Source organism: Lasiosphaeria miniovina (genome assembly GCF_030549165.1).
Source record: "Lasiosphaeria miniovina strain SMH2392-1A chromosome Unknown B0T26scaffold_4, whole genome shotgun sequence".
Classification (NCBI taxonomy): domain Eukaryota; kingdom Fungi; phylum Ascomycota; class Sordariomycetes; order Sordariales; family Lasiosphaeriaceae; genus Lasiosphaeria; species Lasiosphaeria miniovina.
In genome coordinates, this window is record NW_026848223.1 from 1,814,701 (window position 1) to 1,838,294 (window position 23,594).

General features: G+C 52.9%; 6 protein-coding genes and 2 non-coding genes across 8 annotated transcripts; 4 read left to right on the forward strand and 4 right to left on the reverse strand.

Annotated features, from left to right (window-relative positions):
* The first annotated feature begins 3,281 nt into the window (after positions 1-3,281).
* Positions 3,282-4,242, forward strand: B0T26DRAFT_292375 (uncharacterized protein). Its single transcript, XM_060434194.1, has one exon. It carries the CDS (start codon positions 3,362-3,364, stop codon positions 4,115-4,117), a length of 756 nt encoding a protein of 251 aa, XP_060296058.1. The 5' UTR covers positions 3,282-3,361; the 3' UTR covers positions 4,118-4,242.
* A 251-nt stretch (positions 4,243-4,493) lies between these two features.
* Positions 4,494-4,592, reverse strand: B0T26DRAFT_t153. The gene has a single exon. It is a non-coding gene; the product is annotated as a tRNA-Ile (tRNA).
* A 2,385-nt stretch (positions 4,593-6,977) lies between these two features.
* On the reverse strand, positions 6,978-8,649 carry B0T26DRAFT_292713 (helix-loop-helix DNA-binding domain-containing protein). Its single transcript, XM_060434195.1, has one exon. It carries the CDS (start codon positions 8,377-8,379, stop codon positions 7,468-7,470), a length of 912 nt encoding a protein of 303 aa, XP_060296059.1. The 5' UTR covers positions 8,380-8,649; the 3' UTR covers positions 6,978-7,467.
* Positions 8,650-9,615: 966 nt separating this feature from the next.
* B0T26DRAFT_675599 (uncharacterized protein) lies at positions 9,616-10,280 on the reverse strand (the record flags this gene model as incomplete). The annotated part of the gene is made up of 4 exons (XM_060439852.1): positions 9,616-9,834; positions 9,882-9,926; positions 10,052-10,060; positions 10,092-10,280. The coding sequence occupies 4 exons, from the start codon at positions 10,278-10,280 to the stop codon at positions 9,616-9,618; spliced, it is 462 nt and encodes a 153-aa protein (XP_060296060.1).
* A 3,916-nt stretch (positions 10,281-14,196) lies between these two features.
* On the forward strand, positions 14,197-15,612 carry B0T26DRAFT_709347 (uncharacterized protein). The gene is made up of 3 exons (XM_060441922.1): positions 14,197-14,297; positions 14,388-14,667; positions 14,789-15,612. Exons 1-3 carry the CDS (start codon positions 14,252-14,254, stop codon positions 15,114-15,116), a joined length of 654 nt encoding a protein of 217 aa, XP_060296061.1. The 5' UTR covers positions 14,197-14,251; the 3' UTR covers positions 15,117-15,612.
* Positions 15,613-16,077: 465 nt separating this feature from the next.
* Positions 16,078-16,149, reverse strand: B0T26DRAFT_t152. Its single transcript has one exon. It is a non-coding gene; the product is annotated as a tRNA-Met (tRNA).
* Positions 16,150-18,594: 2,445 nt separating this feature from the next.
* On the forward strand, positions 18,595-20,286 carry B0T26DRAFT_675601 (uncharacterized protein; the record flags this gene model as incomplete). The annotated part of the gene is made up of 7 exons (XM_060439853.1): positions 18,595-18,616; positions 18,667-18,752; positions 18,793-18,908; positions 19,003-19,005; positions 19,052-19,100; positions 19,137-19,164; positions 19,448-20,286. 7 exons carry the CDS (start codon positions 18,595-18,597, stop codon positions 20,284-20,286), a joined length of 1,143 nt encoding a protein of 380 aa, XP_060296062.1.
* A 3,137-nt stretch (positions 20,287-23,423) lies between these two features.
* Positions 23,424-23,594, forward strand: B0T26DRAFT_645423 (uncharacterized protein; the record flags this gene model as incomplete). Its single annotated transcript, XM_060437717.1, has 1 exon — positions 23,424-23,594. One exon carries the CDS (start codon positions 23,424-23,426, stop codon positions 23,592-23,594), a length of 171 nt encoding a protein of 56 aa, XP_060296063.1.

Sequence of the window (23,594 nt, forward strand, 5' to 3'; positions counted from 1 at the left end):
AAACACACAACTCGGGGCGGCCAGTTAGGTCAGCAATCAGAGTTGAATGTGAGCATAGCGGCTGACCACTATCAAGATCTCGGGAACGACGGTTACAAGGACGATGGCGATGACGACGACGATGACGACGACGACGAAAACGACGACGACGACGATACCGAGACACAGGGTCATCTAGAATTCTCGGCCAGGAGCAACGACGAAACCCACAGGGACTACTTCATAGTGCAGCTAGTGGTTTATGCTGAAATAAACACTCGTCCTGTTGTCGAGACCATGGTCAAGACTAATAAGAGCGAAGATAGGTCACGGGTGGTGGCGGCTGAGCTTTCTCGCAGGTATTGCAGCATCAAGGATGCGGTTATGCGTGCGCTTGGAAAAGTCGAAGTGTCGGACTTTTTCCTATTGGGAGATATAATCCACGCCGACTTTGAGAAACGCCTAGTCAGAGAGAGACGAAAAGCCCGCCGTCAAGACATTACAAACAAGAAAGGACACCGGCGCAGCGGTGTGACGCCCCCAAACTCTTCCCGTACCCGGAAACTGCATGTTGAGCCTACGCGACTCAGCATACCCCTCCCTGGGGAATCCTTATACTCTACGGCGGGATACTCGCTAGGCGTATCCTCCCGAGTCGTACTATGGCCACACAGCGCAATATCCCCCACAACCGCAATATCCTCAGTAGTACACTTACGAGACGCAACCTCGCCGGTAGTTCAGCAACAGACTCGCCGGTAAACCAGGAGCAGCGAGACTATCTAGCTAGCGGTTAAAAACCGTAGCTCGTATTAGAAAGAGAGATCTTGAGATTTAGGCACAGCTAGGGGTGAATATTGGTCCGAAGGGTTGACAGGGAAATTGGAGAACGTGATGAATGGGGGGATAGGAGATCTGACAAGCGCCGAACGAAGCAATGTTATCGGGGATTGGGAAACATTATATAGACGATCATTTCAAGACGGGATGTAGCTTGGGACAGATCCTTGGGAAAGTCTAGGGCGGTAATATCTGGATCTTGTCTTTGGTTCTCTCCTTCTTTGCATAATACTTATTTCTGGTCGAGTTCTAAAGCTCGTGGAACGGCCTTGCCGGCGAAATTAACAGATATCAGACCCCTCCTCTGCATTTCTTCTCGAATAGTAGCTTGACTTCCCTTTGCTTTATGGGGTCTGTCCAGTATGACCTAATTAAATATTTCCCATTTTTAACGTGACATACGCGTGTGGAATTCCCATGACCAGGTTATTGATTGGCCTTCTATCCAATTTTAGTCGCGGGCATGGTAGGCACACTGCGTGCGAGGATCTGAAACTGCTTCGCACAAACATTCAGTTTCAGAGTTTGGGGGCATGCCCTGCCATTTCGTGCCTCATGATCTGCCAGACTGGCCAAGGTCACGGCCTCATTCTCGAACAACTGGGTCGGCAAACAGGCACAGTTAACAGCAGTAGTTGTGTGAGAATCTTGCTTGTTAGTCCGTCATGTCCGCCTACAACAGTATCAGCCCCAGGTCCCAAGCCCTTCTTGCTCCCCACTTTTCCCACAACGGGTCTATAAGTACCCCGGGACCCCAACGCTCTAAACCCACCCCCCTAGCAACAATTTGACTTTCACCAGCCAGAAATACGATATAGAACCGCTTTCTCGCTTCATCCCCTGCAACACCCACGCCCACGTGTCAGGCCGTATTGCAATCATGGGAAGAGATAGGAGTCGTCCCTCTGAGTCGAGTAGCCGCCGGCGCCGATCGTCTTCTGCGGACACTTTGGGCTCCTATTCCCTCATCTCGGCGGGCTCATCCTCAGGAATCTCTTCGGATTATGGTTCTGTGGCCTCGTCGGAATCTATTTCGAATGTTTCGCGAAGCTGTTCTCGCCCCAGAGCTCACGGTAGCTCACGTACTGCTTCCGCTGCCCCCTCGAGATCTGCCTCGCGTTTTTTTGGAAAGCCGTCCGACCCCCAAAGATGACTAGGAAATAGTATTATACTAAGATGCGAAATCCGCGGAAGCTCCATGTGGAGCCGGCGAAAAGGTCGGAAATTTTGACAACAGCAACAGAAGACCGAGCTAGGGATCGCAATATGCAGGGTTCCAGGTACCTGAGCCACCTCGGGTTAACCAGCGATACGAGGTTACTGATGCTAGGTTCCGATATGCCCATCCTGAAGAGAAGGCCTTATTCGAAAGAGGGCAGTTAGGTGGTGTTCGGCATGTCCACCCCAGTTCGCTTCCTCTCGTGATAAAGCCCTCATCGAACGAGCGGGAGCGGTCAGTAGTGGCCGCATATAATGGTCGGGTTACGAGTAAGCAGCAGATCAATGCCCTTCAGTTCTTAACAAACGCCAAACTGACTCGATGTTTCCTATGGCGTCAGTTGCCCGCGTACGTGCTGCCGAACAGGAGCAATTGAGGTCCCGTCGCTAGAAACGGCACTGAGCCATCAGGACATTCCAATCCGCGAGATACTTCTTGCTGTGGCCACAGCGGAATTGAAAGCAAAAAACACTCAGATTCTTGGGAACGGAAAACAGCAGCCCGTGGGACAGAAAATAAGAGAGGGAAGGTGCTTATAGTTTGCTGCATTTACTTTTGGTACACCAAGGCCATGCCTTGCCGCTTACTATCATATCACTATATCTCCTTACGTCTGCATTCTCGTTTTCTTCATAAAATAGTCATTGGTTGACGAATCATGAACGCATATAAAGTGTGACCTGCAATGACTGAAGCAACAATCCACGGTCTCTCCCATGACATCTTCTGGTACTACTACGGTGAACCACATGCCTTTGCCAAGCGCGTGGATCCCACAAAGGTGGCCAGCCGTAGCACCATTTCGCCACGTACTCTGTCTTTTGTGGCACCGGGAGTCATCGCTGCGAGCCACATGCCTTTCGATAGCTGCTGGCCCTACGCTGCCACCCTCTCAACACCTAACTCATTCCCATGACCTTGGGCAAGGTGCTACCTAGCAGATGTGCCGCGGCAGTTGGCATCAACCCTATTCATGGCCATGACAGCAACAGCTTATCCAAGTCAAGTCGAGTTAGCTGTGAATGTCCCGGTAATGTCAGACCAGGCCTGTGATACCCAGGTCTAGATAAGAGTTACACGTCGCCACACGGCAGCCTACCGTACCTATATAAGCCAGCGTAACGTAGGTCGGGAAAAGGCTGAACCGTGAGGCTTTTACCTTGCATCAAAACCGTTCTGAACTCAACTCACTAAACAATAAGGAAATATCGCAAACGCTTCCAGGCATACGACCAGAAACGACCTTGTCTCTAAAGAGTGCTAAGTCACAAAAAATAACAGCGACACGATCACCGCCATCAAAGCAAAAAGCAAACAAACAAAATGGATAGACATGGCAGGAACTGCTGGGTGCAGTATAGCCGGCCGGGCGGCTATTATTATCCTGGCGCGGGTCCGGCTTATTACACACCGACCCGTCAACACCGGCGACGACACTCATATCCCGTTCAAACCATACCTATTCCCGCACCAGTGGCAGTTCCGGTGCCATATCTCACATATCCACTGCCTCTAGCGTATCCGATGCAGCCGACGCGCTCGCTACCGCCTCTCGCGATCACCGGACCGATACCAGCCCCCATTCCGCCGCCCACCATGAACGTACTCGTTACGAGACCGCCGCCTTGTCAACTAGTCTACGTCCAGCCTGCTCCCTACCCAGTGCCAGTAGTCTACCGCCCACCTCCACCTCGCCACCGACCCCGGAAAATGACGCCAGCAACCCGACGGCTACCAGCACCACCTCCAGCCTCGACAGCGAACGAGATAGCAGCCGTGAAACTGGCGAAAGACATGGCCGAACAGCTCGCGGAGATGAAGAGCTCGACATCCTCGCCGCCGCCAACGACGGCAACAAGATCAGCAGCAGACGCCGCAAGCGAGAGGAAGCAATGGGAAAAGATGGAGACGCTCGCCGACCACACGGCCGCTGTGCAGTCGGCTGCCAAGGCCGCGCGCGAACGCGGCGAGAGCGCGCTCAAGGAGAATGATTGGACCCTCCAGCTGAATGATCTCACTATCGCGGGGGATCCGAAGCAGCGGCTTGGGAGTCTGAGGGATGGACTGTTCGGTCCTTAGAGGGTTGGGTGTGGGTGGAAAGAGAGGGTGGGCGGGGATGGTGTGTAGTGATTAGTAGTGGCAGGGTTTTGTCCTTGGGGTTTAAGGGGGCGTGTTTTGCTTTGGTTGGGAGGCGATTATGATCTTCTTTCTTTCTCATCTGTTCTATTTTTAGTTGTCTCCCTCCCTGCGTTGTCGTTAGAACACTGTGAAATATTGGACGCTAACTATTGCCGTCTTTGGCTTCTCGGCTTGCTTTGCATTAGGTTTTTTATGAGCGGGCAAAAAGAACAGATAGCAAGATATCCGCTGTTTTGAGGGAAAAGCCAGGCTCGCTCCCACGTAGGTATACCAAAAAGCGAAAAGTAGGTTGGATAGAAAACAAAAAAATGAAGAGTGCCCAGTAACAGGATTGAACTGTTGACCTTCGCATTACGGTATACAGTCTCTCGACGGTATTAGTACGACGCTGCTAACCAAACTGAGCTAACCGGGCGCGCTTTCGCTTTAAATGAAGGCTCTGTCGAGTAATTTCCTTTTTCCTGGGCGTGCAGTGTTGGCGTTGGTGTGTGTGGGTGCCGGCGGAGTTCGGTGTGTTCCTTTCGGGATGATCCTGCCCGGAGGGAGCCAAATGACTCGAGCCTAAATTCAGGGGCTGGCCGGCTGTTTGTTTAGCCACGCAAACCCTAACCCTAGGATTTACCAGCTGAGATGCAGAATGTTGCAATGATTGATGCTGAGGCTGCTGACTAGTACCATTATTTTTCTTTTGTAATTACTAGAAAGTGAAAGTGAGGAAGCATTATACATAGTCTCAACTACTAGTTGGCTACACCCCCTCTGTGGAGGAACCTTTCAGGGCGAAACCTTTGATACATAATTGGGGCCAATGGCAGTGCAAGTTCCCTACCTAGTCTCAACACAGCATAATTATACCAACTAGTGAGGGAATCTGAGATCTCATGTTCTCAACTCGGGACATTGGGAAATAGCGATCTCGATGAGGGAATTCCGTAATGTTAAGGGACATCGGTAATATGCGCGATGGCAGGATGAGTCTGGCCGTTGCGGAGATCAAGGCCAGCCGATATCGAGACCCCCCCAGTCTCGCATGATGTTTGAGATACCTATAGCAACTATGCAGGTAAAAAAACAATGGGGGATGATCATGAGCGGCCTGCATCATCTCTGAGCATCATGATCTGACTCGCAGGTACATCCCTTCTGCCATCGGTGATGTGAGGGATTTTGATGCGGCGTCATTGGACGCATCCGGGAAATGCCTAGATGACAGCTGTGGACGAAACTTGATGTAGCCTCAATCCTGTGGAAGAATGTGTGACTCTCGAAATCGGGAAGAAAGCAGCTCAAAGTCAGATCATTAATCTTGGGAATGCCTGTCTCGGCATTGGGTCTGAGGCTATAGTCGCCGCGGCACCTGGGCAGGCAGCTCGGAGTTTCAAGGTCGCCAAAACGCCGCCAAGGAGCATATATCCGTGGCGATAGGCTGGAAAGCTGTAAGAACCGACAAATAGTTGCATTGCCGGATAGAATTGACCGCGAGTATGCGTCTCTGCTCCTCGGCCATGGCTGTTCAGGTGGTGGTGCCCTGCTGCCCCCTCTCTAGCCGGTGTTGATCGCTTGTCTGATCCCATGCATGTAGAGCAACCGGTGAGGGAATGCCGGCGCCTAGCACAAGCCTGGGGTGCATGGAAATGCCTTGTTCTGAGTAGCATGAGCGCAATCGGGGACGTAACAGGGATTTGAATGCAAGTGTTTCCGCGGAGACCTAGAAGGGGATGGTTTGAGGTGAGATTACGAGGCGCTCATGGGGACGAGCACGGATCTTCCATCGAACTATGCCAGAAGTAGAGGATGGTGGGCTTATCATCCGGAACAAGTTCGCCTAGATCGGCCCAGGTCGCGTATTTCCCGAACTCCTCGCAATATCGGAGTCTGCCACGAGTCACAGCAGCCACTCGCCAACCTTGGAGAGGGCCGGAGACCCATCCTCTAGGCCCTCGGTAGTGTTTTTGGATCCACGATATGAGCTGCGGCTAACGCGGCTGGAAGGAGAGACACACAGCCCTGACTGGTGTGTCTAGTAGGAACTAGAACGCGATATCGATCGCGCAATAATGAGGCAAAAATAGCGGGTATGCTCGCAGGACCGTCCTGGGGCTGGCTGTGCAGTGTGCAGCTTGCATTCGGCGGCTGTCCCAAAAGAGGCAACCGCATGGTCAATCAGACGCGAGGCCAAGACTGCGATTCTCGTGAAGGCCCAGTTCGATCTAGGGAACCATGGAGGACGCCCTAGATCGGAGGGACGTGATTGGAGGCTGCCGGAAGCTTTGAGGTATCCCCAGGTAATTACCCAAGGACCGATGCCGTGTGCCGACCGAGTAGCTGTAGGGAACATCTGGTTGACGACAAGGACAAGAAAATGCGCAGACATGAACCAGGAAGTATTCGCTCCCCGAAGCAGAAGAATTAACTGACAAAAGGTAGAAGGAATGCGGGCACTCAGGGAATGAAGCCGTCTTCGCGACTTGGCGAAAAAAGCCACAAGAGACACCGCGCCGAGGCAAGGAGGCTGTACGGGCCAGCGGGGATTGGCCGACGGCCAAACTGGGCGCCAGCCACGTCGAGCCATTTCAACAGCTGCGGCTTGCATGCGAGCAGTCCAGAACATGGGACCCGGGTCGGATACAACCGAATAGGGATGATAGAACCGGCGACCGGCCCATGGGCGGTTCTCTGTTGGCGACTATAGAGAGTTGATGTTGAGGCTCGCGAGCTCATTTTGGCAAAAATGATCATGTTTGTGTTTCTGGTCTCTGCGAAGTTGTCGAGCCCGGTTGGTTTTTGGAATCGCAGAGCCGCTTCTTGACTCTCACTAGCTGGGAGGGACCGCCACAGAATTAGGTAGCCAAACGTGGGAACAAGAGATGGCTAAGCCGGCAGGCAATCATTCAACAACGGATTTATCGCACACCAGTTCGTGTGGGAATCTGTATGTGCAAGTACCCAAGTGAAAGGAAATATGTTTAAAATAATCAAGAACGGCATGTACCAATTATTGAACACTGATTAGCTCTGCGCAGTATCGCAATGTAGTATAGTTAATTAACTAGGTAGGTAACTCGGCCTTCGAACAGCGAATGACGCCTGTCGGTTTATAGCCCCTTTTGCCCGTCCATTCGTCCCATCATTATATTTGGCTCAAAACGCCAAGCAAAACCACCCCGAGGTATCTTTTTTTACCCGCATGCAAAAACCCGGAACGCCACACGGTCAAAAGACTTGACCATGGCAAAGCAAAGAGGAGAGATCAAACGAGAAGTTTTGAGCAGCATCTCGAGTCAAGAAGTTCAACTCCAGATGGCGCCGGCGCCGCCACGGTTCATGAGCATCATCTCGAGCCCCTCCATCCTGCCCCTGAGCGCATTGTTCTCCGTCTCCAAGCTGCGGTTTCTTGTCTCGAGCCCGGCGATGTACTCCGTTGCCTTGCTCAGGATGGTGGCCTTGTTGAGCTTTGGCGCCTGTGCGCTCGCGCTCTCGTCATCACCCGCATCTTCTTGGTCGTCATATCTAGAGTGCTCGGAGCGATGCGACACGACCCGGAGGGACGGGACTGCATCGCGAAGCTGGGCAATCTTATCGTTGAGATTTGTGCGGTACCGCTTCTCGATCATGTTATGTGCCGTCTTCTTTGGCCCGTGGGCCGCCTGGTCCTTGTCCTTTGAGCCGCGGCGGGCGGGGAGCGGAGAAGGGGACGACTGCTTGGCGTCCTCGCCGTCCTCGGAGCTCGAGGTGGAGGACTTGCGTTTGAGACTGCCGCGCGACATGTAGCCTTTGGTTTCCTCTCCGCCATCTCCAGAGCCTCCGAATGCGGCCTGGCGCGGCTGGAAGAGGGGCGGATAGTGGTTGAGTTTATCGGAACCTAGAGTCAAGTTCACTGGAGATGGAATGGTGAGATCCATCGGGTTGACGGCGGGGCTCAGGGAGATGTCCCGTGCTGGGCGTGTTGCGAATAAGGACTCGTCAATGGGCTCCGCCGCAAGGAAGGTACTGGGATGGGATGAGTGTTCGATGCTGTCCCAAAACACCCAGTCGTCTCCGGGAAGCCCGAACGAGGTGGTCGAGAGGACCGGTGATACAGGAGAGATTGGTGAAACAGGTGAGCCGGCCGAGTCCGAAGTGAAATCCGTGCTAAAGTCTTCGGGTGAGTTAAAGAGAGAGGTCGGCGAGTTGAAGTCGGAGTAGTTCTGCTTGCCGGACATCGTTAGTCGCTATGAAGTCATGTAACGGAAGTGGCGCCGGCCAGTGGGCCGCGTCTAGGTTAACTAACCAGCTGTGCAGCACTAAACGATGTCGCGAAGGAGTCGAACGACATGGGCGGGGGGTTGGCGGTGGTCATGCTGACGGTGGTGGCCAGATCGTATGGTTTGATATGGTCTGCACTCTGCAAGCCAGCAAGCAAATAATTGATGAGGTGGGATGGCGATGGCGAGGCGGCGAGGATGGCGGCAGCTAAGTGGTGGTGTATTGTGTGGGGCCGCGGGGAAGGTGGAATGTTGCGAGTGTCAGGCCAAGGGTCGGTTCCTTGTCTGCGCTGTTGAGTTGGATGTCAAGTTGGATGTCAGGTTGGATGATGTTTGGATTTATGGTGGTTCAGGCCGATCCTTCAGGACGAGAGACCGGGGAGCTTGGGCGTATTTGATGTGCGAATGGGGGCGACCAACACCGGCGCGGAATGCCTGCTTGAGCGTGCATTGCTGGGGAATAAAGTGCCTCGGCGCGGCAATGCATGGTGGACGGCACTAAAAAGTCTTGCGGTAGCTAACAATAAACTGACCATTTCTCCATCGTGGTACGAGAACGGACTGGGCAAAATTGGCGAGATGGTGTAGAAAGCGGGGCCTCTGACGTACTAGGTTTGCAAACAACGAACTGACAGTGGTACCAACGGCGTGGATTGGCGCGGAGCTGCCCGAAGTCTGCACTGGGAGTTGTGGGGCCCGCCCTTGTAACGCCCTGCTTTTGTTCTTGATAAAGCTTGACAAAGCTGCTCTCCACGGAATGCCGCTGGCTCCAGTCCCTTTGCTCGTTTCAAGGTGAGAGCGGTCGAGGCCCGACAAGCATCTAGAATCTGCATGCGATCGGTCTCTAGAACGACCCATGCGCGCCAAGATTTCGTCTTTGTCGGCGAAAAGTGACTAGCCGTGACAACAACAACCACCGCTTCGCACAGCTTTGGGAATTCCAGTTTTGGGAATTCTGCGAGGTCCCAATTGAGGCTGGACGAGAGGAAAAAACTGGTTGCTGCCACTCGCCCAATTGCTTTAGGTTAGCACATGCAGCCCCGCTGCAGGAGCCGATCCAGGCAGCTTGCTTCTGGTTCGACAAATTGTGGCCTGACCCATGCAGGGAAAGGGCTAGACCCAGATAATCCCACTAAAGGTGGGCCCAAAACGCGTGACCGGAAGCGCCCGGGCTCGGAATTGTTAGTGGCGAAGTCACCCCAGGCGGGGCTTGTGCGAGAGAGCAACCTCGGATGAATCTCGAAACAGGAGACGCTTCTTGAAAATCAAGGTCTTCTCTAAAACCTGACAGCTCCCGCCGTCCGGAAACCACGGTACAGGACGAACTTGTTGCAACATGGAGACGACGGACGACAGACGGGAGTTGGGAATACTTCCTGCTTTTTCGCCGGCGTTCTTGTGCCTGACCTCGAGCTGTTTTGTTTTGTCGTCGACTAGTCATTTCGACGAAGTGTACGTACGACAAAGGCCCTCTTCGCGCCGCCGTCGACTCGTCGAGCACATGCCTGGCAGCCAGTTTCTTGTTCGCATCGAGGCTCTATCATTGTTCGATTCCTCTGGCTTAGCGGTCGACACCGGCGACGTCAGCGCTCCGCTAGTTGACCTAGAGTACAACGGGAGCCTGCCTTACCTGCCTTACCTTCTTTGGATAGTAGGCTACATACGAATACATTGTTGGTAGGCAACCGGGGTAGCCAAGGCCACGGCACGGGGACCTCGCCTAGCTCTTCTGAGCTCATCGCGAGCTTGCGCATAATGTGACCGTTGGGCGGGCGCCCAACGGCCGCCACGGGCCCCATGCCTAGCGCCCCATAGCTTGCCCAACTCCTTCTCTGTCCTTTGTCGAGCCAAACCGCCATTTCCAGTTGATCCGAGCGAACGGGAACGAGCCGCCCCCCCGGAGCCGTGGAACTGAGCTACAGTACCTGTGGTGGGGCCGAGTGTGGCAAGTTACTGCTTGAGGCTTAGACTTGCGAGCCGACCTCCTTTGATGCTAGTCCGGATCCGTGCGTCTGACGGACCCGACAGTTTGGTACTTTGCTGACCGAGAGACTATGAGATATGGCCGTTTGCCTATTGTTCAGCCACCAGCGCCTGTCAGTAGTCGATTGGAAACATTGTCAACAGTACCGGGGCTGTGCCCGAGTGGAGCTTAAAGCGAGCTTCCGTCTTGCGGGGTTGAAAGGAAACTAATTCATCATCGATCAAAGCTTGAGCAAATACCCAAGATCCCAAATACGCGGCGACAAAGTCGGCCTCTCGACAAGAAACCCCACCCTCTCCCTCCGAAAATTCCGACAACACGGCGCGCAGATGCTTGGCGAGCTTACCCTTCCGAATCCGGATGGCGAGACGGCAGAATAGCCTTTCGGCTCGCAAAATTCGCCGTTGACGAGAAGTGTCTTCGTCTCTACGCTAACGCACGATTAGTCTCGACGGCAAATGAAGAGGGTCAAACAAGCTTGAGAGCAGGGCAGATTTTCTCGATTCCACTTCCAACCTACCTTTCTACTTCCAACCTGCCTTTCTACTTCCAACCTGCCTCGGCCTTTCTCTCCACAACTGTCAGCGGGTCTCCGGACGGGACCAAATAGCCTCCCGTGTGGACCGTACCAGCATGTCGGGTCACCAAAGTCTAGATCGGTCCGCCGCTTACCTTGGACTCACCGATAACAAAGAGCCTGACTTGGTTGTGGACGGGAGGCGGATTAGATCCAATCAGGTCAGGATTCCATGACTCGGCTCACCTTAGTGCAAGCCAACCTTGCTACTTAGGCCTGCTGAAACAACAAAGAGAGCTCGTCAGCAGCCCCAGCACGCAATTTTCCACGGTTGAGTTGTGGGACGTGATCAACTGCTTCAGCAAATAATGCACTTTCATGCGCAGGCAGGGTACTAACCTCACCCCGCTTCAGGTTCAGGCGCAAGGGACCCACGTTCAGGTGCTCTGGTGCAAATATGGCACCTTATCTTTGGACAAATAGTCTACGGAAGCCCACAGAACACCCGTGACACTCAAAATTGCATGTCCACAAAGACTGAAGTTCTTTATCAGACACAGGTCTCTGCTGGATATAGGGCGGAGTAGACAGGCCGCGGTGCGCGTTATGGGTTCTTCGTGCATGAGAAGTATCCAGTGCGGTCGCTAGGTGTCTCACGAACACGAATGCTGCCTGAACTAACCATCAACCCCGTAGACTCGTGTACGGCACGTTAGACCTTTGTCGACTAAAAAACCAATTAGGTGTGCTGATATGTTCTCGAGGACGAATGCGGGCGTGTTTCCCTTCCGGATTATCCACGTGACGCGCAGTTCAAAAAAGGGGAGTTGACTTGCGTTGCCCACATCAGGAATAGGAAGCGAAACAGGAAGCGAAACCCAAGATTAGTAGCATGTCCTGATGATATATAGCTTTCCCACGCAACGGATGGGGTTCGGGCAGAGGAAAGAATAAAACAGGTTATGGCGGCGGCGCGTCGGTGCTTACGCGGCAGCCATGGCAGCCAGGACAGAGTGGAACGGCTCCCGCATCCGCGGCTTGGCGGGCCTGTGCTTCCGTCTCCCGTGCTCGCACGGGGATATGAAGTATGCCCCGAGAGATATGATAGATAGCGACACAATAGATTGGAAGGCTGATGGATGGGATGGAGTGGCATGTGAGACTGGATTGAGGTAGCCATAGCGATAACACCATAAACATAGGCATAAGCACGGCCAGGCCCATCTGCGTCAGCTTATTGATTCTGTCTTGTTTAGGACACGGGAGCAGAAGGATGAGGATGAGGGGGAGGGAGGGACGGATGTATCGGACCTCCCGCTCGAAATTTAGCACAACGAGCAGGGGAGGACCAAAAGTAGCATTTGGGTTGCATCACCACCACATGGCGGTGGCGTGCGATATTGAAGTTCGCCAAGACGTGTGAACCCGGAATATGGGACTGTGGGATCGAAAACATAGAGAGAGTGCCGGCCGAGGCTCATGTGTCACGGCGATGTGTCTTTTCTGGATATGTTGATGCACGACCGGTTTGTTCTAGAAGTCGTCTGTTGGTTCGAGAGGCTCCGGTTCCAGGGGCGGGGCTGTAGAGTGCAGTACCTTGCTTGCCTGCCTGTCTTCCATACATGGGAAGTGCGTGGCAAATGCCTCAGCGGCTATTGGCTCGGCCGAGACCGCTTATACTGCAGAGTAGGATTTCAAGGGCCGATTTTGGAGACTACCTAATCACCTCAGTTGTGCTGAGGATACAGAGTCCCAGCGAGTCAGATTAACTGTAATTGTAGGATGGAGAGAAGGGGTAATTGTCACTGCAACAGAGTCGTAATTACTCCGTCGGTGAAGTCTATAGGCGAAAGGCACGTTGTCGTCGTCGAGTTCTAGTCGAAAGTAGACGGATCTCGGAGCATTCTTCAGGACCCAGGTCCCTACCAATGGTCTGGTAGGCACCTTAGGCAGGACTGAGCAGGGCGTAGCTTCACAGGACCTCGAATTTATTCTCGTTGCAGACCCAAAGTCAAGTGACGAGATGGCCCAGATGAGATCGGGGGTTCGGCTTGGCGCCAAGGCGCATGCTTCTGGAAAGACGCAGGCAAACACATGCCTGAGGGGCACTGCAACCTGGAAATAGCAACAACATGGGCAGCAGAGAGCAAATTGCAAGGCAACCTACCTAGACACGCACATATTGCAGGCACCCCCAATGGGGAGAGGGGGGGAAGGGAAGACAGGCCAGTGCCAGTGCCAAGCTCGGGGTTGCGGCTCTGGGGGCGGCTATAGCAGACGTCGTTTTAATATACGGGGGCTATTTACCCCTCGGAGCGTGGCCTTTGAGATGCCTCGAATGCCCTCTGGGCTCAATCTGCGGCTAAAATGGGCAGCCATGTTGGAATCTCGCACATGCTCTGCGGCGAGTTCTTGGCCCCGCACCTGGGCCCATTGGTTGCCCTCTCTCTCGCCCAATATGCCGGACCGCGCCTGCAACCACTCTCCAAGGAAGTGGCTTCCTTGGGAGGAGGGCTAACTTCCATGAATGGGGGGGTCACCACGGCGGGCGGGCGAAGCCTACCTACCCTAGCCCTAGGCCGGGACGTGGGAAACTGAGGAGGAGCGCTCTCCGAGTCCAAATAAATTAACAGCTCCGAACAGATGGCGTCACGCGATTACACCCGCCCAACGGGCATACGCCCGTCGACCTGTTCCACCTTGGCCTTCCCCACACTAACGGGCCCTTGTCCCCTGGCCCCCTGGCCCCTAGGTGGGCAAGTGCAAGAATCTATTTCCCCTTACTCTAGTGGAAGTAGCCAAGTCGCTCGCTCGCTCCTTGCCTCCGTTCATCTGGCTGCCGGCGCCGATAATACGCCGTCCGCTATAATTATATTTAATCATGGCAGGAGCACGCCTCTCTGCCGCTATCCATTCTTGGGGTCTCTTTTTCGGCTCAACCTGACGTGTGCGTCTGTCTTTTGCCCCGGCCTGTCGTCCGTCCACTGGGAAAAAGACCGAAAAAAAAGAAAAGCTGGTCTTGTTCGCTCGTCGCCCACACGTCTTTTGCCAAGCCTGCCCGTTGGAGTCGTTCACGGTTGCACAAGGTGCGTTACGTCGCTGCATTTCGTCTCTATCTCTCTCTTCTCTCTTTGCATTGATTTTCGCAGTGAACGAGGAGAGCTAATGCTATGGAATTGTAAAACTGACAGGATAGTGCTACGGACAGACTCCAATCCTCGACGAGTCGACATCGCCGCAGGCCTGGGACTGCAACCCCCCCCCCCCCCCCCACTGCAGATCCCCCGCACCGAACGCGCCAGCAGGCCCGGTAAAACACTCGATTCGAAATGCTCAAGAACCTCTGGCTCGGGCTCGTAGCCCTCGCTGGCATGGGTGGGTGGTCTTGAGTGCCCCGACTGAGGAAGCCTGGCAGCGTTACGAACGAGGAAAACTTTGCTGACTTGGGTTTGTTGCAAAAACTAGTAGCGGCGGCTGATACGGCCATCTACCAGGATCCGGACACGGGCCTGACGTTCTCGTCAGCGTTTGCACTCTACAAGTCGGACGGCCGCGGCATAACCTTCCGCATCGCCATACCGGCGAGCGCGCAGCAGTACGCGCCCTTCGACGCGGTGCTGCAGGTGGTGGTGCCCAACGACGTGGGCTGGGCCGGGCTGGCCTGGGGCGGCTCCATGACGCGCAACCCGCTGCTGGCGGCCTGGAAGAACGGCAACAACGCCGTCATTACGTCGCGCTGGACCACGTAAGTCTTTCCCGGCACATGATTGCGAGGAGCTGGAGGAGAGGACGACGGGAGACAACAAAAAGAAATGAAGAAAGGGGGAGGAAATGAAAAGAAGGAACAAGACTGACATTCGTGCCAGCCAACACACGCTGCCGCCGACGTACGCGGGGTCGCAGTACACGCTGTACAAGACGGGCACCAAGTCCAACTCGACGCACTGGCAGTTCACGGCTAAGTGCACGGGGTGCACGTCGTGGGACGGCGACGGCTCGGGCACGACGCGCTACCTCAACCCCAAGGGCGGCAACCGCCTGGCCTTTGCCTACTCGCCCAGCAAGCCCAGCAACCCGTCGAGCGCGTCGTCATCGTTCCCCGTCCACGACGTGCACGGCTACTGGTCCCACGACTTCAACGCCGCCATCAACCAGAACTGGGACGCTGTCGTGCAGAAGCTCGTGGTGCAATAGTTTTTGGGGGTGTGAGGTGTTCTTTTTTGGACGAGAAAGGAGATTAGGCGGAGTTTTGAAAAGAGGGTGGAAATTCATGAAGCATGATGTAGGGAGATGAAGGGGAAACAAGAGAGGGGGGGTCGAAGGAGGGAAGCATTGTATATACGTTGGACTTCCATTGTTTTACTTGGTAGCCATCTGCTCGGACAACATCAACGTCATCTAATCCCGGTGCCGCTTTGAGAGATTTTCATGGACGCGAGTGGAAATTTTATTATCAGGGGCATTTAGGGACGTCAAGGACGAATAAGAGAAGCCCCAAGTAAGGACTCTAATCATTACGTTGAAATTGAAAGCTAACGGAGCAATCGAGTAAGTTGTTTGCTCTCATTAGGCTCTATTTAAATTAGCACTCATCATTATCTTGTCGGATTGCTTAGCTTTGCTGAGAATGTAAAGAAGCATGCGTCGACACGATGATCTCCAGGTAGATGGGACCGACTGGCTTGGTGTTCATATATATGGAAATGTGCAAGCGCTGGTTGCTGAGAGGTGAATGGCTTCCTTCTGTTGGGCTTTTGATGCTGGAGAACAGCATGGTTTGAATGGTTTTTAGGGGGCAGCTAATAGACCCAAGTTATATGAAAGACTACTGTCACCTGTGCCTAGTTCAGCCTCCTGATTGGCCTTTGTGCCATTGGCATGTCTTCATGCGTTGCTTAGGCGAGCCAAACCAATTCTTTGTCCCTCCCTCGCCTCGGAGGCCTGAGGCTCAACATTGGTGACGACGGGCTCAATAGTATTGTCCGCTATGATTCGCGAGGGGCAAAACAAAATATGGCAATGGCAATGAGGGTTTTTCAAAAAGAAACATCAAATGATTTGCCACCGCATTTAGCATGGGAGTAAAAAAAAGGGGTGAGCAAAAAGAGGTATTGACACTGCTTTTGACCCCGGGGGCAAAAAAGAAGTTGAGAATTAGCTGCGACTCGTTTCGATCGAGTGACCTCCGGGTTATGAGCCCGGCGCGCTTCCACTGCGCCACGCAGCTTGGTTATCGCTGTGATTGTTAAAGGTGAGAGTGGATAAGTCGCAAATATTGGTAGGCGCTTCCTAGCACAGAGGCAGAAAGTGGAGGCAAAACCTTCTACACACGTTTCCGAACCTCGGTCACCTTGAACTTCCATCTACGAAATCTCTGTCGCTTCGTAATAGTGAAAGCTTCCACAGTGATCAATAATTAATTCCGTGCCACTTTAGGTCTGCACACTGCATGTCACGGTTGAAGGAAGGCTCTCGCCTTGTATTCTTCAAGACTTCACTTTGAACGCGGATCGCCGCGTACCCACTTGGCTTCAGAGAGATAAAGCACGGATATGACCAAATTGTGAAGGGCAATAACATTAATACTCGTAAATTTGTCCATTGACACCCCTCCAGAGCCAGATCGGAGGCAAGAAACCAAACACATCATTGGACAAGCCTTGGCCCAGTTCACGTGACCAGCGTTGGCAATGGCTCAAACAACTCAATCTCGAGGCTAGAATTGACTGATATGGTAATAATTGATGATATTTGGCGGCATCTTCAGCTCCACCAAAAAAAATGTAAAAAGTTATCAAAGAGGTCTAAAATAGTAAAAAAAAGAGCCCTGAAGCCCGGAAAAGCTCGCCAACGTACCCAATCCTTCAAATACATGATGTTATTGAAGGTATCGTCGCCAATTCTATCTATGCGCCAAAGACTAGCTTACCGTTACTGAATGCCCTCTCCGGGTCCGCTGACACAAGTCAACTAGGCCAAAAGCGGAACACCCTGACTGCGGAATTTGCCGTGTAAGACACAAACGCCATCACATCCTTCGCGCAGGTCACCCGCTGAATACGCACAACTGCTTCATTGAACGGTAGTAATTTGTAACTGCTTCATCGAACAGTAGTAATTTGTGTTGAGTGCTCTAGCTGACACGGGCGAAAAAAGCGCCACCGGCATGTTCCGCAGCTAGGGTGTTCTGCTTTTAGCCCAGTTGACTTAGACCTCACGCCGTCTTCCTCCACGTGAAACTTTCGGCATGCTCCTTTTGCAAATGGCCTGCCGCCGAGCTTGTGCTTACGGCCGTGAAGACCTTCTCGTAATAGTGATATGCCTAGAATCGCTGTAGGAATGGAAGGTTCGGTAGAAAAGTCGGATTCGGTAGAAAGGTCGGATTCGGCTGTTTATTTACGTCGTGATGGTTGCATTGCAGCTTCAACGGTGCATTGCAGCTTCAACGGCCTGCCTGGCAGTCAGAGATTTTCCCGGGCTCAGGAAAATACAGGGCTGGTCTTCGTCAAGGAGCGCCCTGGACCCAGGAAAATCCGAAAAATCCGCCCTAAAAATGGCCTGGCCAATGGGAAAGAATTGAAAATTCGCCGATTATTTTGGCCTTACGAGTTAGTTGAATTTGACCTCAAAATCGTGTAATTAATTGCTCTAAATGGCTATATTTGATCGATTGAATTGGATAAATTTGAGTTGGCGCCGGCGCTGCACGTGACACGATGGGTCTAGGCATTGAGAGGAAGTCGTGTCAAGGAACATGGACGAATGGAGCCCACAGAGCAATGCGATTTGACGAATATTTCTGGCTATCGGTCGGATTCATCTTGGTGTAAACGCTCTCCGTTGAGATGCCCATACCTAAGCCGTGTAGCTCGTCCAGCAAGCCGGTCCCGCCCGGGCCACCGCCTTGTAATAGAGAAGGGAAAGGGTTGGCGCCGGAAAAATACTTCACGAGTTCTCTCAACACCCAACTCCACCTCCTCCATTGTACTAGCACCCGACACTAACACCTCAACCATGTCAACCATCTCCTCCACGCCTCCCCTCCACCCTCTCCCGTTGCCCTTAATTTTAGGCTGCTACTCGTGAACTACACACGGATTTCGATGCTGAAGGAAGCTCTGCTGTGCTCTTGGTTAGCTCAATGTTTAAAGAAAGACGGGGTGTCGTGGGTTTTGTTCCGAAGTGTTGCCATGTATTTTGCAAAACATGTGTAACGGGAAGTGTGAAAAGACATGAAGCAGGGATGGTGAAGTGTTGAAGGACTAATTGAAGACGACAGGATGAAACAGAGCGCTTACTTGACAACGCCGCAGATACCACGCCGAGGCCGATTTGGGGCTCGAGGCCGATTTGGGGCTCGAGACCGATTTGGGGCTCGAGGCCGCTTCTTGGGCGCTGATAAGATGGATTTAGTCTCTCTGGACGACAATATTAGCAGGAACACACGGCGAACGCGTGGTAGCTAGGTCAAGACAGAACTCACCAAATCTACCCTGTGTTCCTAAACGTGGCAAGCTCCCTGTGTAGCCCGCGCCGCCGCGCAGTATCGATCTTAAAGGTGTTTGGATTTGTGCTTACCAAAAAGTCCTCTCTTGGCCGAGAGCCTAGTCGCCTTTTTGAGGGAGGTAGGTGCTTTTGCGGCAGTGGGATTAATTAGCGACACGGCATCAAAATGAACATCGGCCCCCGACGAGGTGACCGAGTAGAGGGGTGATCATTGTTCCCGAAAGACACACCGAAATAGAAGCATCCAGAAATAGCAAGAATAGCTGTGTCAAGGAGACGAGCCAGGGCGAAGGCGAGAAGGCGAAGGGAATTGAGCACGTACCAGTTAGTAAAGATGATAACCAAAAAAAACAACCCCAACAAGAACCTCAAGGGAAAAAGATATGGAGATAAAATTGATGCGGGAGGTGGGCGGAAAAAGGTGAATGAGAAAGGGAGGCGAAAGGAAGAGAGGAAGAAGAAGTTGGTGCACCGTGCAAGGTCTGATCTTTGCTGCTGTTACGCTTGAGCGGAAAGCGCGATGGAGGAGCGGCCTTGTGCGAAAGCAGTGTGACTGTGACGAAACGACAAAAAGACGGTGAGTGGGATGACTCTGGAACAGGCCGAACCTTCCCATGCCTCAGGAAAGGTTGTCCAGAGTCGAGTAAGGCAGAGGAGGCCGATGAGGCTAGGGTAAGGGGCTGAGTCCTTTCTAATTTGCTGGCACAGTGCCAAAACTGCTTGTCAAGCGTCTGTTGTATGGGAAGTTGCATGGGGATTCATGTTGCTAGGCTGCGGAAAACCATTGACGCTACCGAATTACCTCCCAAAACCATTGCCTAGTAGACGGACAAACCTCCTTGTTCATGACAACATTGTGCGAGATTCCACAGCCTTATAAGACTAAGATGTCATCACAACTGTCACTGACCTCCTTTACGGAGAGCTAGCTCGCCAACGGAACGCCTTCTGCTACCGTCCAGAGAGGCTCTCGTCGTGCATGAAACGGCCCAAAAAAACAATAATCATCTGACGCCGAGACCGCCCGAGCGCGATCATGCCTGACGATAAGCCGAAACATGAGGGGCGTCGTCCTGACAAGGAGACCGGCAAGCCTGAAAGAGACCTGCTCGCGACCAGAGCCACACCTCCAAATACCGGAGATAAAAGCGCGAGCTCGCCCAGCAAAACAGCAAGCGAATCGGTCAACCTCAATTCCGAGCTCCCCGGACTGGCTGACAGCATCTTGCTAGCACCAGAAGCAACCCTGAGCCTAGAAAATACCTTGGCACAATCCAGCAACCCCATCACAAGCAACATGGGATCTCTCGCCGGGCGTGCCTCGTCGGCAGCCAACTCAGCGATGAGCCGCGCAAGCCAGGCCGTCAAGGCGACGTCGTCGGCAGCATGGCAGGGAGCCGCAGCAGCAAACCAGTCAATCCAGGGCGTAGCCCGAGACTTCTCAGGCGCACTGCTACCGAGGCCACCATCGTCAACTGGACTTCACAGCGCTGACCGCTCCAGGACACGCCGTCACGCGATCCGATCGGGCGGCGATAGGTACGAGGGCGGTGCGCTGAACGAAGATCACGGCATCGCGAGCCCCGACGACGTAATTGTCATCAGCAGTAGCGACGAATCGAGCGGGAATAGCGCCGGCAAAGATGACGAGTACCAGACGATCGCCGAGCCCGGTGCTGAGAACATGAAGAGGAAGGAGTGGCGGCTGGCCAGGCGGCGGCAGCGCGAGGGGGAGAAGAAAAAGATGAAGGAGAACGAGCGCCTCAACAGCGCCCTCGACAGCCTTGACGATGGGTTTGAGCCGACGATCAACTCTGCCCGGTTCCCGCACACGCACGAAGCAAAGAAGAGGGCCTGAGTGCCTTTATGAACTCTCAAACCATCAGAATCATAGACTCGGTTTTCGAGACCATCTGATCCGTGAGAAGTAGAGAAGACCCCGGCCATGGCACCAATGGCGTTATCTCCGGCCCGACGGGAGGAAAATTTCTTGTCTTTGATCTGCCCCCCCTTGACTTTCCGACATCGTCTGAAAACTTTTTTCATCTTTTTCTCGGCGCACCTACAGCTCGGGAGACTTCAACAATTCTCTACCCCCTCGGAAGCGCGCCATGAAGCATCTCCGCGACATCTGGCACCCTGACGGGTGCGAAAGGTTCAACTGGGACTACGCTCCGCTGTTTCTCGAGGGAGGAATGGCCATGCCCAGGCCAGATACAGCTAGCTAGCCAATGCAATGGGAATCGACCGGTCCACAATCATGAGCCTCGAGACCTGTCAGACTGCAACAGCACTTCTAGGATTGTGTGCATCAGAGTGAATTGCTCTCTTCACGTCTTCCAGTCTTTCCACAAAAGGCTCTCTCTCTTATACTTCCTTATGTGGCAATTACATGACGAAACCCAGTGGCGAAGATTACGCATCATAGATTCCAGCACCTTCTAGGCCATTCCATCTGACAAGACCCAAACAAGGTCGAGGGCTTGGTCTCCAATATTTGTGGACCGAGGACCAAGTTCTCCACCTTATTTGGGGTATTGAATCACACCCGCACACCTCAAGGCCGGTGATTGCTTCGATCAACAATGTTGCAGCCATTCCCGAGCACCCGCAAGCATTTTTGGATGTATTCTTACAGAGCATCACTAATCGGCATCATTGGTTGGACTAGGTAGATCGAGCATTTAGACCAGATATCAGATAGCCACTAGCCAGAAAATGCAGACATTTCTGTGATCTTTGCCTACACGGGGACCGGGAAGTTAGAACGAGGCAACGTGATTGTTTTGTTACCTTTCCATCCACGTGTAAACCGTCTTAAGAGCTGCCACTGCACCAGCAGACGAACGGACGCGTGTTGCCTGACAGCCTGAGCAGCAGTAGATTCATGGTAACGACTACTGCTCTACCTCTGATAATAGATAAAGGAGAAAGAAAAAAAGTGTTAAGAAAGTCACGAGAACTGTTGTTGTAGGTCATAGTAAGGAAAATCCAACAGGAATCGCTGGATTGCCATGTTGCACAAAGACAATGTGTGACCATATCTGATTGAAATCTGATTGAATTACATTGCTGTTAAATTCTCTCTGCCTCCACCTTTGTCCGTCGCGTTCTTTATCTCATCCTCCCACAGCCCTATCATCAAAATGTCTAATCTCCCGTAAAATCTATGCTAGCTCCATCCTGCAGACCTCACCCGTTCATGTCCCTTGCCTCTATCAATCCAATCAGTTGAGGGCTGTCGCTTGCAAGACTCTAAGAGTGTAATCGCCACACAATACCATGACCATCGTGGCAATGCTAACCTGAACAGCCACGAAGGCACATTGTTGCACGCGATCGAAGTTGACAGCGCATTGAATTTTCTGCTCAATAGGTCTAAAAGTACAGAAAAGAACGCTTCCTTATACTCATGGAGAGAGGGCAAGGGAGGCGTTGTAATCAGCCCGAAAGAGGCATTCCGAATGAAATAAGGACATTCCGAGTCAAGAATGAAGGAAATAACAAAGAATGAAGGAAGCTCAGAGGCATGTCAACCAGGGCCTGTCCAATTCCATGAAAAGTGGGTGAATTCCAGACGACACACATTGATGGCTACCAGGACGGCTCGAAGTATGAAATTAGGAGAACAAAACACCACCATATCCCTGTACGAACAGGTGTCAGCATGAGGTCGGCCAATTCAAGGTGAATGCGCTACAGAAACACACCAAACCACAACTCGAACATTTTTTTTATGCCGGCAAACCCGAAGGAAACAAGCAGATTGCCACAGATCCGATCGAAGTGCTGTAGGAATTATCGATCAACTGGGAGCTGTGATTAATCCAGCAGGTTGAATAGTGGGGCAATTACGTCAGCGTACAGGCCACACACGCCTGGCACGTGATTTGCCACGTGTTGGCGGGGCACTGAAAATCAGCCCCTCCATGTCCCCGTAGCTCGCCATGACTGACAAGTAGACAGAGAACAGTACAATACACAACACCCTACCTTTCGTTCTAGTTACTGCAGTGACTACCATACGAATGACCTTCTCATTCCAACACTGATCAGTGGTTGACCGACCAGGCCAACCGCAGAACAGCAAGGATTCCGACCGCGGCAGCGATTGCACCCCGCGATCGCTGGACAGGAAGCGGCACGAAGGACTGCAATCGAGAGAGCACTGAATACGTAGAAAGCTCAATTGAACGCAGGACTACGAGCGCGAGAGAAGCTCTTCAACGCACGGGACAACCGAGACGAAGACCTCAAGGGTAGTCGAAAGAAAGGCACTGTGCTCTACTTGGCTACCTGCGTCCACCACGCAACCCCCCCCCCCCCTCGCGAGCGACCCAGTGGTTAGAAAGAAAGGCTGTGGCCCTACTCAACCACCTGCATCTCTCGACAAAGACAAGCACCACGATGGCGAGCCTACGTACGAACGCCCGTATTATCAGCATCACCGACCCACGTTGGGAAGGAGCAGACTTCGACCCCGAAGACGAAGACCAACTTACGGCAAAGCGACTCAATACCTACCTAGTCGAATGTATCGAGGTATACGACAACCTCGAGCTACGAGATGGCGCCTTGTTCGATATGTTCCGAGATGACTTCATCAATTGGACAGAGAACTACTTCAAAACCCTCGACAAGACCCTGCGTGCTACGTTCAAGCAGACGCTCAAGGACCACGGCATCTATATCGGCAACGAAGGGATCATCCCACAACAGCTCGTTAAGATAGCTCAGTAGAAGGAGGCCCCCGAGTGGCCCGATAAGGAAGCAGAGACATGTAGCGAGAATAGAGGAGAGAGATTTCAGTCAAAATACAACCCGCACTTTCCCAGACCCCTAGCACCCCCCGCGGAAGCCTCAGTACCGGTGAAAAAGGACTCGCCAAGCATGACCCCGTCAAGCCCGATAACCCCGTTGAATACGATCGAGGACGGAGCCCTCGATACACACCCATACCTAACCAACATAACGCTGCTACAGCTACGGCGAATGATGATAGACCTCGTAAAGATATATACCAACGAGGACAAGTTTGGAGGCGAACGCTACGATATACTGGACTCGAAGATCAAGATCTTCGAAGCATACTACAGGATTATCGGTATCCTACAACAACTATACTACAAGATGTACTCAGTCATGCTGAAGGATAGAGCTAAGTAA